Source organism: Molossus molossus, unplaced genomic scaffold (assembly GCF_014108415.1).
Source record: "Molossus molossus isolate mMolMol1 unplaced genomic scaffold, mMolMol1.p scaffold_m16_p_1, whole genome shotgun sequence".
Taxonomy (NCBI): domain Eukaryota; kingdom Metazoa; phylum Chordata; class Mammalia; order Chiroptera; family Molossidae; genus Molossus; species Molossus molossus.
The window spans coordinates 242,922,164-242,941,936 of record NW_023425344.1 but is presented as its reverse complement, the minus strand read 5'-3'; the positions used below and the strand labels follow the sequence as shown (position 1 = coordinate 242,941,936).

General features: G+C 48.7%; 1 protein-coding gene across 1 annotated transcript in view; it reads right to left on the bottom strand.

Annotated features, from left to right (window-relative positions):
* The window catches only part of FBLN5 (fibulin 5), a 77,025-nt gene extending 57,652 nt beyond the window's left edge, over positions 1-19,373 (bottom strand). Inside the window, exons 1-4 of the mRNA XM_036270029.1 lie at positions 19,009-19,373; positions 15,112-15,166; positions 13,362-13,416; positions 9,308-9,568 (exon numbers count right to left, since the gene is read on the bottom strand). Of these exons, the coding sequence (XP_036125922.1) occupies positions 9,308-9,568; positions 13,362-13,416; positions 15,112-15,166; positions 19,009-19,025 (388 nt within the window). The 5' untranslated portion in view covers positions 19,026-19,373. The remainder of the gene's footprint in view (positions 1-9,307; positions 9,569-13,361; positions 13,417-15,111; positions 15,167-19,008) is intronic.
* Between the last annotated feature and the right edge of the window lie 400 nt (positions 19,374-19,773).

The window sequence follows — 19,773 nt, the reverse complement described above, 5'->3', positions numbered from 1 at the left end:
CTGACAAAGAGCTCCCAAATCACTGTTTCCTGCGTCACACGGGAGTGGGGGTGGGAGCTGCAGATGCCCTGTGGACTCACAGCAGGTAAGACCTCAGGGACACCTACAGCAGCCACCAGTGTACGTGGCCCCTATGCGAGCCATTCTGTTTGAGAGTTCACTAGCGGTGTGCTAGTCTGCTTCCATCAGAAGGGTGCTTGAAAAGAAATCTACCAGCCTCGATGAGAAAAGAGAAGGTACAATCACCTTCCTCTGTTTCCACACATTTGGAACCACTGTGCCTCTTTGAGAAGCACCAGGACAGGCACCTTTCACTGACCAGTCTGCTAACGGTCTGCCGCTCTGGCCCTGACCTTCGAGGTTATCTGTGACCTGGCAGGTAACTGCGACCTCCTGTCCTCCAGCAGGCACTCTCTGGACACCTGCTCCTGCACCCACTTGAGCCAGAACTACCCAAAGCAGAGCTGAATGGCCTCACTACTGGAAGTCCACACTTGTAGCCTCTTGCAACACCTCTTGCTTTTCACAACAACTGGCTAATTCTAGAGTGGAACATAATTAAAAGAAACACACCCAGACCAAGGAACATAAGGTGAGAGCCAAGAAAAATTTGTAGGTCATTGAGAAAATGGTAATGCTAGGCACCGGAGAAGTGCCTACCACACAAAGGCACCAGGCTGGGCGTGCCCGCCGTGGTTCCCACCTCACTGGGCCAGGGCCAGTTCCCAAAGCGGCTCCAGCTGTGGGTGGGAGGGGCTACCTTGCCAACGAAGAACTGACTCAGTCTTGGCAGAGGGTGCCGCTGAGCACGTGGGCTGGTTGAAACTCAAGTAGAGAAAGAACACATCACTGAACAACCCAGATGACAATGCGTTCACAGAAAATCCAGACTGTCTGGACACAAGTGTTGACCTCCCTAGAGATTGGGGAGGTGTAGACTAGGAGAACATTCTTGAGTTGGAGGCGACCTGAGACAGCGTCTGGTCCAGGGAATGTAAGCCTTCTGTGTGCACGCTATGAGCCCGTTTTCAGACTGATGAAGCCGGGGACCCTTCTCAGAAAATGCTTCTAACTACATAACTTTACATCCATAGGATTACAAAAGAAAACAATTCTATTAAAAGACAGTTATCAAAATATTTAAGAAACAAATCTATGATACAGGAATATATATGCTTCTTCATCGGTGCATTAAACAACATTTGGCGGCAGGTCTAATATCTGCTACAATTTTGAAGTGATAAGTGAGAAGTATATTTCAAAATAATATTTCAAAACATCAAATCTTCAAAATATTTCAGAAGAACCGCTACAGCCGTAATGTGATGTACAGACACCTGTGTTTCTCTTGTTAATACTGTCCCGGGTACTGCTAAGAGTCCTATAGCTTACTGCCCGTACCACTGAAGGTAACACTAAATTTCATTAGAAGATAGTGGGGAGCAAAACATGAAAATAAATCCTCTACATTCTATCCTCAGACCCTAGATTAAGACCCCGAATTTCCTACTATCCCTTCTTTCTGCAAATAATAAAATATAGACCAGACAGGCCAAGTGACTTTTTTTAATGTCACACAGCTAATAAATAGCAGATCTGGGATCAAAGCCCTGTTCCTACTGATGTCCTCCCAGTCCCTTTACCACTCCGGCATGCTGCTTCAACTTAGGCTTTACATTTTTTTCTCTTAGATTTTTTTTTTTTAAACAAAATACATTTTTTAACCAAGTCAAACAATATGGGAATTACATTTAAAAAATAAAGTTTCCAGCCCTGGCCGGTTTGGCTCAGTGGTTAGAGAGTCGGCCTGCGGTGCAGAGAGACCCGGGTTCGGTTCCCGCTAAGGGCATGTGCCTTGGTTGTGGTTTGTCCCCGGCCCTGGTTGGGTCGTGTGGGTGGCAGCCACTCGATGTGTCCCTTTCACGTCGATGTTTCTCTCTCTCTCTCTCTTCCTCTCTCTCCTTCCCACTCTATCTGAACAAAAAATGGGAAAATGTCTTCAGGTGAGGATAAAAAAATAAAAAAATAAAGTTTCCGACCTGGCCGGTTTGGCTCAGCAGTTAGAGCGTCAGCCCTCAGACCAGTGAGTCTCAGGTTCAATTCTGGTCAAGGGCACGTACGTCAGTTTGCAGTTCATCCTCGACCCTGGTCGGGTCATGCGACAAGGAGTCAGCCAGTCAATGTGGCTCTGTCACATCGATGCTTCTCTCTGTCTCTCTCTCTCCCCCTCCCTCCCACTCTATCTGATGATAAATAGATAGAGTGGTGAGGAATAAAAATAATTAATTTAAAAATAAATAAAAATAAAGTTTCCACCTTCCTTTAATATAGTCCTATCTAAGAACGGACAGCTTAAAGTGGACCAGCAGCATAACCTCACCAGGGAGCATGTGAGAACGGGGAAGTCAGGCCCTGCCCCAGATCTGCTGAGTCAGAATCTGCGTCTCCCAGGTGACTCATGGGCACATGAACGGCCCAGAAGAGCCGCCTTGGATGATCCCTAGAGTCCCCTCTCTGCTGAGATCTCCTTGGAAGTATAAATCCTCCCAACCCCTAATGCTGAAAAGTGACAAGAATTTCACCCTCAACTTTCTGAGGCATGTGCTATTAAATCTAATCCCCCGAGGGAAAAAAAACAACAATAACAGAATAACAAGACTGAGAGCTTGCAACAGAACTCATAATGGGATGATGAGATCTGAAATGATGAAAACAAAATTGTAATAACTATTATTAACCCTAACCACACGCGAGCCAACCTCCATGCTGGACAATTTATTTTATTTATTTATTTTAATTTATTTAACTTACTTTTTTCCATCACCATTTATCCCCTCTATGCCCTCCTCCACCTCCACTCCCCCCCCCCAATCACCACACTGTCCATGGCCATGAGTTCTCTCTCTTTCTTTATTTTTGCTCAATCCCTCCACCCTCCTCAACACCCCCCTCCCCCACTAGAGCTGCCTTTCTGCTCTCTATGAGTCTGTCTCTATTTCACATGCTCATCCTGGACAGTTTCATGCGTTATCTCATTTAATTCTCACAAATATTCTGTGGAAGTCGCTACTGTGAGCCCTATTTACAGATGGAAAAAACGAGATTCAGAGAGACTGCTCTGCTTGCTCTCCATCCCAGCCAAGGACTAGGAAAGACCTGAAGCAACGGGACCACCTGAGTAGTGAGGCTGCACTTGAATAAGCTCGGTCAGGCCCAGTTCAAAGGACACCCGAGAAGACCCAACTGCGGAGCCCCCACCTCAGTCCTGGGTCCCACGTCCTCCCCAGACCTGCCTGGTCCCACACCCTCAGCAGCTAAAGTTCCCAGCAGCCACCGCTTCCTGCATGTTCCTTCTGGTCTCACCCGAGGACTTGGTTTCAAGTTACAGCCCAAGCCTGTAAAAAATCGGAAGAGAAGCCTCCAGGAGTCTGTGGCGGCGGCTGAGGGAGGCTTCTAAGTGTTCCTAAGTCTTACCTGCTGAGAACTACTTCCCATGATTTTATCTCACAACTTCAATTTGCTGGTATTTCGAAGCAGAAGCTGACTGATGTCTCTGTCAAGGGCTGAACTGGGCAAAGCCCTGCAAGCTGGGTGTATACCAAGCTCAGTTTTAGGTCATTTTAAAGGTTTTAAACAACGAGGCCTCCAGTACATTTTCAGACTCTATGAGTCTTTCATCTCCATGGGTTACCATTTCCAGACGCTCGCTGCCTCCTCCCCGAATCTTTCCCCCACAGTATTTACTGCGTGATACTCCGTGCAGACCATGGACAAGGCATTTTTACACGTAGGCATTGTTGTACCCATTGTCCAGATGAGAAAACTGAGACTGAGGTCTCACAGCTTGGAAGTGGCCTAACCAAGGTGAAAAGCAAGGCCTGTCTGACTCCTAAGTTCCAGCCCTCTCTACTCTAGGGCACCCCACCTGCTCAAGAACCGATCCGAGGTCACCTAGTATTTCCACTGCTTGCTTTATGTCTAATCCCCCCCTTCCTTGGTGGTAAGCTCTAGAGAGAGCCCTGTGGCTGTGCCCCTCAGTGCCTAGGCCAGAGCCAGGCACCAACGAGGTTCTCTGTATATGCTGGTTGAATAAATACTGGCTGCTTTCAGGAAAAATAACTCAAGAGAAAGGCTCAGACCATCCATCTTCCGAAAGGATCCACATGTGTTCCTCTCCAACCACATGGGCACTTTGATCAATGAGAAAACCCCAGGCCAGGAGATAAAGATAGTGCTTTATCCCAAAGGCCGGAATCCCCACCCTCCCCAGTGTAGCAAAGCTCTAGTAAATGGCTGCTTTCTAAGCTGCAAAACACGTCATGCACCTGAGTTACTGGTCGAGTCCCTAAATGTGCCACTGCCGAGTTGATTGGCAAAGGCAGAACTAAGAATGTCCACCCAGAGAGGGGACAGATGGAGCCCCAAAGGAGATGAACACTCAGAAACAAGTGGCGTCCGCAATCAGGGACCCACATCAAAGCCCACAGGGTTAGCGAGCTGTGACAGAAAGGTTCTTGAGTGGAGGTTCAAATCCAGGGTGCCCCCAGCCCCGCCCACCTCAGCCTCTCCCTGAGCCTTCAGCACCAGCGCTGTTCACCCCACCCCGCCCTGGTCCCAGATGTCTGTTGGCCAGCTCGGAACCCTCTGTCTGTGTGTGATGCTGCCTTTTGTCTGGGTCTCGGTTGTATTCTAGGTGGGTAGGGCTTCCTCCCAGCAGCCCTTCCTCTGCCGGTTAATTAACCACATCATTTTGGCTCTATCCCGAGAAGCTGGTCTCCAGAACCCAGGGAGACACTCTAACTAGCCAGGAATTGCACCACCTTTGTGGGGGCGGCCCTGGAGCTGAGCAACCCCAAGTCAAGATGTCAGTTTTCTAAATGACACAAAACTCTCCTGGCTCCTATCCCTCTGTCTACAAGTGCCCCGAGTGGTCCAGACTTACATCTTAGGGATTATGGACTCAAACAAACTTCGTTCCGAAGGAGCAGGGTCTAGTCACCTTCAAAGGAGAACCCAAAACAGAGAAGTGGAGAATGAAACTCAGAGACTCTTAGACCCAGGGTGCGAATCTGGTCCCACCCAGCGGGCACAAACAGGGCACAGTCTAATGTGGGCACGGGGAGGAAACTGTCCTTGAAAGTGGGTCCAAACTCAGGAAAAGTTAGCCACAGTCAAAGGGGATATCCATTTGCTTCTCTATTTATTTATTTATTTTTATCATCACCCGAGGACATTTTTCCATTTTTTATACGGATAGAGTGGGAGGGAGAGAGAGGAACAGAGAGAGAAACATCGACGTGAAGGGACACATCGAGTGGCTGCCACCCGCACGACCAACCAGGGCCGGGGACAAACTGCAACCGAAGTACGTGCCCTTAGCGGGAACCGAACCCGGGTCTCTCCGGACCGCAGGCCGATGCTCTAACCGCTGAGCCAAACTGGCCAGGGCCATTTGCTTCTCTGAACTCTTGTCTAGACTTCCACAGACTTAGGAGAAGAAACTGGAGCATGGAAGCAACCAAAGAACAAGGGCACTTACCTGGGAAGCAGTTTGCCAAAAAAACTAAACCCGAATTGGATCAAGTCTCTGGATCTAAAAGAATGCGATCCGCTAACCCCAAATTTGGGAAATTCTACAGGACGAACAGCTCAGCCTCCTCAACAGACAGGTGGCCAAGGCAACACAAAAGATTAAGGAGGAGTTAAGAGAGTTGTCAACCAAATGTCATCTGTAGACCTTGTTTGGCTGTGACTCAAACCAACCAACAGAAAAAAGACATTTGAACACTAGCTAGATACTTAATAAGGAAACGGAATTATTGTTGATTTTGATGACAGTATTGTGGCTATTTTTTAAAATATTTTTTCTTCATTGATTTGAGAGAGAGAGGAAGAGAGATGGAGAGATTGAAACATCGATGAGAGAGAACATCGACTGGCCTCCTACATACCCCCCACTGGGGATCGGGCCCACAACCTGGGCATGTGCCCTGACCGGGAATCGAACCGGTGACCCCGTGGTGCATGGGTCAACGCTCAACCACTGAGCCACACGGCCGAGCGTGGCTATTTTTTTAAAAAGAAACCGTATCTCTGAGAGATACATTTTGAAGTATTTAAGGCTGAAATTGCATGATGCCTGGAATTCGCTTTAAACGAACCCACGCGAGGAGGGTAAAAAGAAATGAGACGGGGCCTATACTGACAATCGCTGAAGCTGGGTGATAAGTAGGCAAGTGTTCACTGTGTTCTCTCGCTTCTGTCTAGATTCACAATTTTACAGAACACAAATGTTAATTACAAAAAAAAAAAAAAAGGAAGAGAAGGCCCCAGTTTTTCATTTTGGCCCCAGTACCGACTCCCTGGGAGGCTCTGAACAAACCTGTACCTCGATGAACCTCCGCCTCCTCATTTAGAGCCCGAACGGGTTCAAACGCCTGCTTGGCCCCTTATCCTGTGTGACCTTCCATGGTTTCTTAACCTCTCTGTGCTTTGGGTCGTCATCACACACCAGGAGTAAGAATAGTCCCACCCCCTGGGATTGTGGTAGGATGAAATGTGTTCATTCCCAGGAGGATGCTGGGGTGCCGCCCTCTGCGGGGGTTTGCTATTATTTCCACTGCTGCTGTGGTTTGTGATTTTATCTGAGTTGGAGGAGGAGACCCCTGTGGAGATGCAGTCCTCCTCTTTGAGGTCACCGAAGCTTCCGGAATCTTCCCCAGTTCGCCCCGATTATGCGCGGCTCAGTCCTTCCTTCCTCCATAGGCTCAGACCTGTGTTCTGGGAAACATGACATTCTTTCTCTGGCCAGTGACAGCCATGTCCCCTCTCAGGTTCTCCCCTCTCCTGCTGCCTTTGTGCCTTGCTCCTCAGTTGCTTGTTCCCAGGCCCACCTCGCTCATCCCATTTCCTGAAGGGGACAGTGTTGGAAAGAGAGACTCCCCTCCCTGGCCCCTCCCCGGCCCCCACCCCAGGAGGCCACTTCTTTCAAAGCCCAGAGGACCCTCTGTAAATCAGGAAACGGTGGGGTGGAGTGAAGGGAAGTTAGACAGAACTCCAGACTTATGAATGCATAATGCTGAACTTTCTGGAAACGGACGGGCCCAGTGCCAGTCCTCACTAGGGTTCCTAGATTGTATTTTTCTTACAAAAGGGCCATTATGAAGGCTCCACATCTCCCGTGTGACAGGTTTAGAGCCGTAAAACCGCCTGCCATCCTAGGGACCAGGAAATGATTAGGTTTCCCAGCCATGTCCTCAAGGGCACTGGGGTCCTGGAAGAGGTCTGTGGGAGACAGGGCGACGCTTCGGAGAGCCCTGGGGTGCTTCCCAGCTGCTCCACAGAAGGGGCCTGGGAGACTGCCCAAGACCTCAGGTGGAGCAGCCCCCTGAAACCTGGGGTGCCCCAACTGTCATTAGACTCCCGTCCCCACTTCAAGAGGTGCACGGGACATCCTGGAAGAGCTGCGCCCCCACTCCAACCTCGCTTTCTCTGCATTCACTTTGAGGTCACGTCTCCCTACAGATGCAAGCGGCCGTGTGATGGAGACAAGAGACTGCAGACTGGCTGTCAGGGCAGCGGACACCCGTCCTACCTCTGCAGTTCCCCATCCGTGCTCTGGAAGATGAAGACGCCAAAATAAATGCTGTCAAGTCCCTTCCAGTTACAACAGCTATTGTTCAGCTGCTTGTTATAAGGAAGTGTGTTCCTATCTTCTCCACCAAAACGTCAGGCTATGGCTTGACTGGTCCCACACTCTTCCCTTTGCACAGTCATCGACATTCAAAGTGGCCATCAACCAAGTCCCCATTCTTCCCCCTTTTCCCTCCATACCCCCTTCCTGAGATCAGAGAAGTTTGGGTTCAGGTGTATCCAAATTTCCCTTGTGGCTCTGAAGTACACTTGTTTGCATGTTATTTGCTTGTATTAAAATATAAATGCACTCGCCTGCCTGGTGTGGCTCAGTGGATTGAATCTCCTCCCATGGACTGACCGGTCCCGGTTTGATTCCCAGTAGGGCACATGCCTGGGTTTCCGGGCTCGATCCCCAGTAGGGGGCGTGCAGGAGGCAGCTGATCGATGTTTCTCACATGGATGTTTCTCTCTCTCTCTCCCTTCCTCTCTCTCTAAAAATCAATTAAAATATTAAAATATAAATGCACTCATTTGCATGAATATATAAAAGACATAACAAGGTAACTGCACAGCCTCTAACAGTTGGTTACAGTGCAACTCGCCAGAGCCCTCAAATGGGACCAACAAAAATCTCACTAAGTAGACAGATGTTCTCCTAAACTTTGGGGGTAAAGGAAGCAAATATTAGAACTTTAATTCACATCTATCTTTATCACATGCTTTAAACTTTTCTATTTCTTACATATGCTTTATACTCCACAAACCGTATTAGTATAACAGGATATGTAAGTAATTTGTAAATATACATATAATGGGGGTCTAGGTACAAAAAATTTTGTAGATGAGGTACACGATCAAAGAACTTTGGGGTCACCATCACTCCAGACCATCTCCCAAAGCTGGAGATAGTTATAAAGGTTTTGGTCTGACCACAGCCAAGGGACCCGGGAGGATTCCAGGTAGCCCTCCACCAAGGTCACACTGGCCCACAGAACACCATCACGAGGGCACACATCACACCACTCGCCAGCGCCTCAGGGACCCCATGGCCTTCGTCCCGGAGACCTAGTTGTGCTATGCGCTCCCATCAGTGAGATTCCTTTTGGCCAGAGGGCATTGGTCCCCACTCAAGGAACCGACTTCCTTCCCAGAGCAGTTGGTCTTGGCTTCTTTCGTTTCAGGAGGATACATTTCATCCAGGGGGAGGGATGATGAAAAGAAAGCACTGGTCCTTTCTAGATCTCATTCTGGGATTCACTTACTAAGTTTGAGCAGCTCCATTTGTTACTGAATAGAGAAAATATGAGCTTGGTCTTTAAATAGATAGAGGATACATAGATAAGATCGAAAGATGGATGGATGGAGGGACAGATGATGGATGGATGGATAGATAGATAGATAGATAGATAGATGATACATAGATCGATGAAAATAAAGAAAAAACAAACCGGCTTTCTGGAGAACTGTCAGTGACAGCAAACTACAATATTCCTTAGGTGGGAGGGTACCAGAGACACAGGCTGCTAAGAGTGAAAATGCTATGTAGAAAGGAAGTCATTGTTTCACCGGTGCACGGAAGGGCCGCTCACAACCCATCGGGGTGGTCCTGTGGACCAGGACGTGCCTTCAGCAGGCACAATGGACAGGAAGTTCAGGATGCTGGGCTACTCACCCACACACTGGTTGCCTTCATCCATCTGGAATCCAAAGCGGCAGATGAGGGGCCTCGAAATCGAGGGGTACATTGCAGCTGGTTGTAGTGGGGGTGAGGCCGCTGCTGGGTGTGGACCTGAGTAGGAGTTCGGGAAGGGGTTCAAGTAGGGCCCTCGATACACTGGGTTTGTTCGGGGGATGCAGAGATACCCGCCGTTTTGGTTAACACACATCATGTCTCCTCGGCAGGCCTCAGGGATGGTCCGGCATTCGTCGACATCTGGAAGGCCACAGGAAGAACGAGCGTCAGTGGCCTCCCGGCCACACTGTGCGTGGGGCTTATTTAAGCAGAGCTCCGTACTGAGAGAGCCACGAAGGACCCCAAACACTACCAGCATCTGCTCCCGACAGTGCCTGGTAATTGCCAGCAGGTGCTCCCAAAGGTCAGTCGTGTTGAGACAAACTGACCTGTGTCACTAACATTGGCCATCAAATACCACCACCACCACCACCACCACCACAGTCTTGGCCTTATCCACAAAAACCTGTATTATCGTGTGTTTAATACTTTTTAAAAAAAATGAACCCACATTTGAAACTCAAGTAAATGCATTTTTAAAAATTTTACATGACTACAACAAATGAAAAACAGCATCAATTAGCATAAATGAGATAGTAAAAATAAACATATAACTGTTAAAATAGTGTGCACTGGGGTGTAACACCTCAGATACTCTTGTGTGCCCACAGGACACGCGGGAACACTGGGGTAGACCTCAGCATCGTTCCCATGTCTACTCCAAATACCGGCTGGACAGGGGAGAAAGAGTCCCTTGCTTTGAGCAAGACAAGGCATGGCTGAGAGCTAGTTATTTGTTAAGAAAGTGGAGCCTTACTTGCAAGTCAGCTCACACTGTGCCAGCAAACAGGCCCATTTTCGGCCAGGCTGGTGCTCTGCTTGTTAAGCTGGGAAGGGGAGGTAGGTGCTCTAGAAACCCTGCCTTGCTGGGCGGGGCCGTGGAAGCCTGACCTGGGGCTTCAGCATGAGCAGCCGACCTGCTCCCACACACTGGGCCCCTCGCCAGCCTCGGGGGCTGCTCCGTGTGGGACAGGAGGCTGGGGGAGAGATGTCTGAGTCCTGCCAGCTTGCCCAGCCACCTCACCTGAGAAACTCAGACTAACTCCCACCTTGGGAAAGAGAGACGTTGAGGCTCTGAATGACCCGTTCAGCAGCTGTAAGCCTGAAATTGTCCATCAAGCTGGTGGGCCAGGAAGGATAGCTGCCGCCCCTCTCTGTGTCCACAGGGTCATCCTCATCCCCCTCACGTCAAGTCAAAGTGAAGCCTGGGACCCACAGCAGGGCTTTACTCCTCACCACTACCTCTGGTCCTCTGAGCTGATGTGAGCTCAGGGAAGATGCATGATTTGGCCGAAATCACGTATAATTTAAAAGCTAAGTATATACCTGAGATGGGGACAAGCGGGGCTGCCTCATTTTCTTCATTTACCCTGTGCTCCAGCCACGGCAGCTATCCTACAGTCTGAATGTCCCTTCCACCCCGGTCTTCGCTTATGCTGTTCCTTCCGTCTGCAATGCCATTTCTCAGGATCCCACTCATTCTTCTCACATATAATCTCATAATATAATTGGATATATATAGTGAATTGGATACCTCTAGATGATAGATAGATAGATAGATAGATAGATAGATAGATAGATAGATAGATAGATAGATAGATAGATGATAGATAGACAGATCCAATCCAAATGTACCCTCCATGATGGCGTTTTTTATTGAGCCCAGACATAAATAAGGCATCACACTCTCCTCCTTTTGCAGGGTCCACCTCAACTTGGTGATGACTTTATTCCATCCAGGTGTACCTGTCCCACTAGCTCATGTGCTAGGAGCACAGCCCCAACAGGTCTGTCCTAATCCTGTGGTTACATTAGGCTACCTGACAAAGGGGAGGGAGGTAGCAGATGGCGATGACGTTGCTGATCAGCTGGCCTGGAGACGGGTGCTTGCCTGGGGCAGGCACTGTAATCATGGGAGTCCTTACAAGTGGAGGAAGAGGCAGAAAGGTTGATTGGAGATGTGACAATGGGAAAAGAGGAGACTCGGAGCTTGGCAGCACTCAGCACAGGGCTGGCTTTGCAGACGGAGGAGGGGCCATGAGCCAGGCATGAGGGAGGCCTCCTTCTCAAAACCGAAGAGGTCCTCAGCTAACAGGCAGAAAAAGAAGGTGCCTCAGTCCTATCGCTGAAAGAAACTAAATCTGTTGGGGTGCAGTTTGGTGCAGCCACTACAGAAAGCAGCACGGAAGTTCCTCAAAAATTAAAAATAGAGCCCTGGCCGGTTTGGCTCAGAGGTTGGAGCGTCGGCCTGCGGTACAGAGAGACCCGGGTTCGGTTCCCGCTAAGGGCATGTATCTCGGTTGCAGTTTGTCCCCGGCCCTGGTCGGTCGTGCGGGTGGCAGCCACTCGATGTGTCCCTTCACATCGATGTTTCTCTCTCTCTCTTCCTCTCTCTCCCTCCCGCTCTATCTGAACAAAAAATGGAAAAATGTCCTCGGGTGAGGATAAAAAAAAATAAAATAAATAAAAATTAAAAATAGAACTACCATATGACCCAGCAATTCCACTCCTGGGTACATATCCAAAGGAAATGAAAACAGGACCCCCAAGAGATACCTACACTCCCATGTTCATGGCAGCACTATTCACAACAGCCAAGATATGGAAACAACCTAAGTGTCCCTCTGTAGATGAATGGATAAAGAAGATATAACACATGCACATGTGTGCGCATGCACACACGCACATGCACATGTGCACATGCACACATGCACATGCATATGCACGCACGTGCATGCACATGCACACACACAAGCACGCGCATGCACATGCACGCACATGCACATATGCACCTGCACGTACACATACGCACACGCACACATGTGCGCATGCACACACGCAATGCACACACATGCACACGCACACATGCATGTGCATGTACATATGCACATGAGCATGCACACACAAGCACATGCACACACATGCACGCGCACACATGCACATGCGCACACATACTGGAATATTATAATTCAGTTACAAGAAAAAAGGAAATCCTGCCATTTGAACACCATGGGTAGATCTTGGAGACGTCATGCTGAGATAAGTCAGACAGAGAAAGACAAATACTGTATAATCTTACTTGTATGTGAAATCTAAAAAGGCCAAACTTATAAAAATAGTGCGTAGAACAGTGGCTGCCAGGGGCTGGAGGAAACAGGGAGGCTGGTCGAAGAGCACGAGCTCCCAGTTACCAGGTGACCAAGCTCTGGGACCCAGGGCACAGCACTGCGATCCGAGTTAACCGTGCTGTCTCACACACTTGAAAAGTGCTGAGAGTCGATCTTAAATGTTCACCGCAAAAAAACAAGTGGAAATTATGTTCTGTGAGGCAGGTGTTAGCAAATGCTAGGGTGGCAGTCATATTGCAATATATATCAAATCAATAAATTGGACACTTTACACTTACAAAATGTAATAAGTCAATTATGTCGCAATTTAAAAAAAAGAAACAACCCTACCCACAATACGCATGAGCAAGGACAGGATTCTCCCCTACGGTCTCTGCAAAGGAACAAAGCCTTGTTGGTACTTCGACAATAGCCTGGGAGACCTCTGACGAACTCCTGACCTCCAGACCAGTGAGATAATAAATTCCTGTTATTTAAGCCACAAAGTCGGTGGTAATTTGTTATGGCAGCCCTGGGAAACTCAGACAGACGGACAGCCCTGGGAAACTCAGACAGACGGACAGCTCCTTGGGAGCAGGGATCTAGTCTTACTCATGCTGGCACCCCACCCCAGGGCTAACAGTGACAGGCACACAGAAGGTGTTGGATGACAGGGTGGCACCGACTTCAACCATTCTGTGGCACTGTTTCTTCCATGGGCGAGACTCAGACAGATATGACAATATGGAACAACGGCTGAGAAAGAAACAGCCCCGCCATCGGGCTGTCACTGAGCGCCGCCCCCGGGGGATCTTCGCGCCTCTTACCTATGCACTGTCCGGACTGGCGGTCCAGGTCAAAGCCGTTCGTGCACTGCTGCTGCTGGAAGGGGGAAGGGCAAGGTCATTGACTCGCTTCTGTGTGTTCAGCTCTAAAAGCACTACACCGGCATTCCAGGAATCGGGAAATCGAGGAAAGAAGAGCATCCATATATCCAGAACACCAACACCTGTGTTCTAACTCCTATTGCCCCACCCCCACTTTTGTGGATTTGCATACAATTATTTTTTTTTAATCCTCACCTGAGGATATTTTCCCATTTATCTTCAGATAGAGCGGGGGAGAGAGAGAAACATCGATGTGAGAGAGACACACAGATTGGTTGCCTCCCACATGATCCCGACCAGGGCTGGGGACCGAACCAAAACTGAGGTACGAGCCCTTGACTGGAATAGAACCTGCGACTCTTCGGGGCCGATGCTCTAACAGCTGAGCCAAACTGGCCAGGGCCATACAATCATTTTACGCTTAGCATTACTTTTCTTAAAATGTCTTCTTTTTTTTTGTTTGTTTGAGAGAGAGAGAGGAAGGGGGCGGGGGAGGACATCATTCTGTTACCTCCTGTATGCACCTTGACCGGGGATCAAATCCACAACCTGGGCATGTGCCCTGACTGGGAATCAAACTGGCAACCTTTTGGTGCACAGGATGACGCTCAACCACTGAGCCACACCAGCCAGGGCCTTAGCATTACTTTTTAAGCTCTTGCTCTGTTGCTGCAAAACCCCCATTTTTAGCAGCTGGTTCCTGGGGGTTGCATGCTAGTCATGAAACTCACTCATCCTCACAGCCGGTCCCCCGATGAGGTGCGCCGTGTTCGTTCCTTTCTGGGACAACCACTCACTCCCTTTGGGTGTTGCTAACCTCCCCTCTCAGCACCCAGTATGAATTCTCTGTACCCTGTGAAATCCTCCGCCTGATCCTGAGGTCTGTGCATGAAATCAGAGCTACACAGTGATGCAGTCAGTTCTCCAAGGAAAGGAGAATTGGGGAAACTCCTCCATTTCAACCTCGCAAGACGATTCCAAAGACACTTTCAGAAATCGATCTCCAACAGTCCCCGAGGGTTGTAGGCTTCACATACAGCTTGAGACACAACTTTATGCATTTAGAAAATCATCAGGGAGGTCAACAGTCAGTGGGCCTTCTGGGAAGACCCGGGCCCGCCATGCAATAGCAACCCCAGGAGTTTGGCTTCCCTGAGCTGTGGGCTGGCTTGGGAGACGATGGATTTAGCCTGCATTCCTGGGAATAGGTTCAGGTGTCTTAGAGCCTTGGGGCCAAAGAAACTGAGCAGATGGGCCAGGAGGCTGTGCCATAAGGCTCAGGAAACCAGAAGAGCTGGGTTCCAGCCCCGGCTCACCGACTAATGCCAAGCGCGGGCACACAGGGGCACTCCTGCCCAGAAGCACTCGAGCATATTTGACTTAACATTTAAGATCAGTCAAGACACCCCCCTCCCCAAGAAGGTCACAAATGAGGGCGTATGATCCGATTATAAGAACATTGGGTTAGGAGTCAGGGCACGGAGGTCCAAGCCCTGCCGCATGTGAACTACATCACCTGGGTCAAGTCTCAACTTTTTGGAACCCCAGCTTTAGTCTCTGTGGGAGGAAGAACTCACTTTCGGTGAACCGTAAAGCCCCCCCAGGCCCAAATCCTAGGATTCTAAAATACATGGCCGGATGACCTGATTTTTACCACATGCCTAGATAATGAAAGAAATAAAAACCTTACCTGTGCATTCCCAGGACTTGGAAGACAGAAAGCCAGAATGGTGACAGTGAGTATCCTGTAAGGGCAAAAAGCCAGTGTAAATGCCCAAGACACTTCCAGGATCCAGGTCTAAGGGTAAACACGGGCCTCGTGTTGCTGGGCACTTACAATGGTGACATCGCCTTGTGCTTATATGAGGGACCCCAGATACCCCAACCGTCCCATACAGCACCAGCCTCTTCTACTGGTTTCATGTGTTGGAATAATGCATTAGACAGCATTCTTTAAATAAAGGGTTTTGCTACTTCAGAGAACAAATCTACAGCTCACTGCTGTGATATTAACAACGCATGGGCCATTGCCCTCATCTCACTCCTTACACAGGAAGACTGGCCTGAGCTCCCAACGTCTTCACTCTGAACTGGTAACGGAGCAAGGAAAACGGGGAGAAAGGGGGGTACAGATGCGAAGCTCCTGGGTTCCACAGAAGAAAGGTGTCACAGGAAAGTCACCCAGTCCCAGAGTGTGCTTCACGCTGGCCCCGAGGGAGGACCAGAGGACCTGGGCAACAGGAGAAGCAGCCAGAAAATTTAGGGGGAGCCAAGAAACAGAGGGTCAGGCCAGCTCTGCCATTCACAAGCCACCAAACCTCTCCAAGCCTCACATTCCTACCCTTCAGCAACACAAGCTTCTTTCCAGTAAAACCGTAGTTGCCAATATGCTTTAAAAATATGATATCTATACCACCTCACACCCACCAGGAGAGCTATAATTAAAAAAAAAGCAGACAAGGGTTGGTGAGGATGTGGAGAAATTGGAACCCTTGAGCACTGTTGGTGGGAATATAAAATGGGGCAGCCACTGTGGAAAACAGATTGGCAGTTTCTTTAAAAATTAAAAATAGAATTACCATATGATCCAGCAATTCCACTTCTGGGAATGTACCCAAAAGAATGGAAAACAGGGTCTCAAAGAGACACTTGTATGCCCTTATTCATAACAGCGTTATTCACCATAGCCAGAAGGTGGGAGAACCTTTCATTCATCGATGGATGAATGGATAGACAAATGTGGTATCTACAGACAATGAAATATTACTCAGCCTCAAAAAGGAATGAAATTCTGATGTACGTTACAAACTGGATGAACCTTAGAGACATCATGCTAAGTGAAATAAGCCAGTCACAAAAAGACAAATGCTATACGATTCCACTTATATGAGGTGCCAATAGCATTCAAAATCAGAGACAGAATTAGAACGGTGGTTGCCAGGGGCTGGAGGAAAGGGAAAGGGGTGTTGTTTAACACTCATAGTTTCAGTTTTGCAAGATGAATGAAAAGAGTTCTGGAGGTCGGTTGCATAATAATGTGAATGTACTTACCACCACTGAAATGCATGCTTAAGAATATATGCACCCTATGTTCATAGCAGCACTGTTTACAATTGCTAAGATCTGGAAACAACCCAAGTGTCCATCAGTAGATGAGTGGATAAAAAAGCTGTGGTACATTTACACAATGGAACACTATGCTGCTGTAAGAAAGAAAGATCTCTTATCCTTTGAGGCGACAGGGAGGGACCTGGAGAGTATTATGCTAAGCGAAATAAGCCAATCAGAGAAAGACAAATACCACATGATCTCACTTATTTGTGGAATATAATGAATAAGGTGGGCTGATGAACGAAATAGACCCAGAGACATAGAAAGGAGTATGGTTCAGACTGACAAACCTCAGAGGAGGGGGGCGGGGGAGATGGATGAGATGAACCAAAGAACTTATACACATGTATGCGTAACCAATGGACATAGACAACAATGTTGTGGGGGTGGGAGGGGACGGAATGAGGAGGAGGGTGTCTAGGGGGCAAAAAGGAGAAACAGCTGTAACAAAAATAAATTAATAAAAATTGGGGGGTAAGGGGGCTAAGATGGAAAAACAAATCTATGCAAATGTGGAGCTTTCTTTGGTGCTATTATTATTCAGTTCAACAGGGATTTGTTTGAGCGACTACTGACTACTGTTTGCAGGTGTAAACCCTAGACAGGAGAGCTACAAAACCAGGACCCAATCGCTGCCCTGGAGAGCAAGCTGGGGAGCCTCATGAGTCAATAATGTCTACACACTTTGGTTAGGATAAGCGGAAATACCCATTGAGTGCCATGAGAGCCAGGCTGGGAGTTAGGTAAAGGAAGGTCAGGGAAGGCTTCCTGGAGGAGGTGATCTTGAAAGCTTCTTCAGTAGAGTAGTGAGAGCTGGGACCTGGATGGATTCAGTGGCCCATTCCTGTCAAATACACCTCAACTTTACAATCCCACCCTTCATGAAAAGAGAGTTCAATAGATTACAAAACTCACTCAATCCATGACACAAGGCTCATCAGAATCAACAGCTTTGGGTACCTGGAGGGCCCCAGAATTTGGGTGGCATCCAGAGGGAACAGAAACCTGGTGTGGTGCTAGAAGATGCAAGCCCAAATTCTTCACCTAGTCTCCAATCCAAAGAATAAAGACCCTGAGCATCCACAAGTTTTCCTTTCATCTAAGTGCCTGCATGAGCCAGGTTCTAGAATGCTGGAGACAGCTCCGACCTTATAAAGTGCAAAGCCAAATCCCAGGGCTTTTTGATATTTGCGACAGCCAGATTTATATCTGGAAGGAATGAAAGAACAATAACAAATTTATTTTCCAGGCTGTATATTATGAATTTCAATGTTTTCCTGTTTCTTCACATGAAGTTTCCTTTTGGTTGGTTATAAAACCCTGTCTCGTTTATGTTGGAGACAGAACAGGTTGCCTGACTGCAGTGAACTTCAAGAGCTAGTGGAAAAGGCATGCTAACCTCATTTCTCCCCCTACTCCCGACTCCCCCATTCCCTTTGGCTGAGCGCGGTCCGGGAGACAGGTCCCCTCGGAGAGGTCCAGCCCCAAGCCCAGCCTCCAGAAAGAGCCACAGCTGGGTCCTGGGGGCCAGGTAAGCTCCAGGCTAACTGAGGAGGTTTTCCCAAAAATGAAATAATACCCAAGCTTGCAGCTCTCACAGGTCACAAACAGTTGCACCTTGTCACGAAAAACTCTAGAAAACTACAAAAATAAACTAACTATAGGAATACCAGGGAAAACTCTCATGCTCATAACTGGTCCCTGGAACTTTGGAAAACAGGTGGGTCCACCCACTTTGTGCACCATCCTAAACTGTGACAAGAGGCCAATGCAATCCCAGGGCCTGTGGGATTCATTTTCAGCACGCACACACACACACACACACACACACTCTGTCTAAAGCAGCTACATTTTCAAGAGTTTGTTCAGTAAAGACTGTGCAGATATAATCTAGATAAAGGTCTTCCGAGTTGAAGGATTCCTTGATTGGTATTGCAATTTTCTTAAAGAAAAGCAAAACTTCTGCTTACATGTAGTTCTGTCTGCAGTCCCCACTTTTCATTGGCTTGAGCCTTCTGGGTCGCATGCCCTTCCAGAATCCCACATACAGGGCAGATCAACCCCGGGGATGTGCAGCCTGCCCGTTTGCTTGTCCAACAGCCAATGCAGCAAAATAATTGCTAGTGAACCAGTAATTGGTCTCCCGGATTTAAAATATACATAAATGTTTGGAAAAACGGCACACTGATTTGCTGCCCTTTCGGATAAGAGGAATGAAGCGCTGAGGTTTGTGCAGACCTCTGCCGGATGCTGACTCTGAAACTGTGTGATAAAATACCCACTCCCAAAAGAAGGCTTCAAGATGAAAATTACAGAGGCACAGCTTTTTATAATTAACAATATCATTGCATCACTAGCTAATGCCTTTTCCAATATCCTGACACCGCCTGAATCAGTCCATAGCCATTTTCCACCCATCAGGTTTTCAGGACGGTTTCCAGACCCTGGAGGAAAAAGTCCAGAGGGGAGAACCTACCTTTTAAATCCTGGCATGTCCAAGATGCGGGGGCCGGAGGAGCAACGGGGGGAAGAAAAGGAGGTCGCAGTGCGGGACCCTCGGCGCAGTTCCTGACTTCGGCCTCTTCCGGGCCCGTGGGACTCGCTGATATTTTATTCCGGGGGGACAGCGAGTCGTGGAGAGGACGAGGGGAGAGCCTGGGTCCTCCGAGCCGCTGGAGAGCCCACAGTGAAAGCACCTGGTTTTGCTTAGCCCTCTTCAGTAATTCAGCATTAAACCAATTGGAGGAGGAATGTTAAAAATGAACACTTCATTTTCTAAGTATGTTAAACAATGCAAATGGGGCCTCAGTCTGGACACAGCTGGTTCAGATTACAGCGCTCACAACAATCTTGGGGCGTCTGCCAGGACCCAGTGCTCAGCGCTGGGAGGAGAGCCCTTTCCCGGGGCGAGCAGCCGCACTCGGGCTCCCCCATCTCCGCTGGAGGCGATTGGCGGGCAAGTGCGGAGAGTGGGGGGCGGGGGGCGGGGAGGGCCCCTTTGACCCTTTACTTCCCACCCAGGGAGGACATCCCCGGGCTGGGCGGTCCCGGCAGAGGCGGGGGAGGGGATCGAGCACCCTAGCACCCCCTGGCTTTGGGACACCCATGAAAAGTTAGTCGCCTTTCCAATAACTTGAGTTCATGACAAACACCGCCGACAGGGACTAGAATCTTATGATTTATTGGGAAACCAGAACCAATGAAGCAGAGGCTCGGGGTAAGCGACAGGAACTCACGGTTT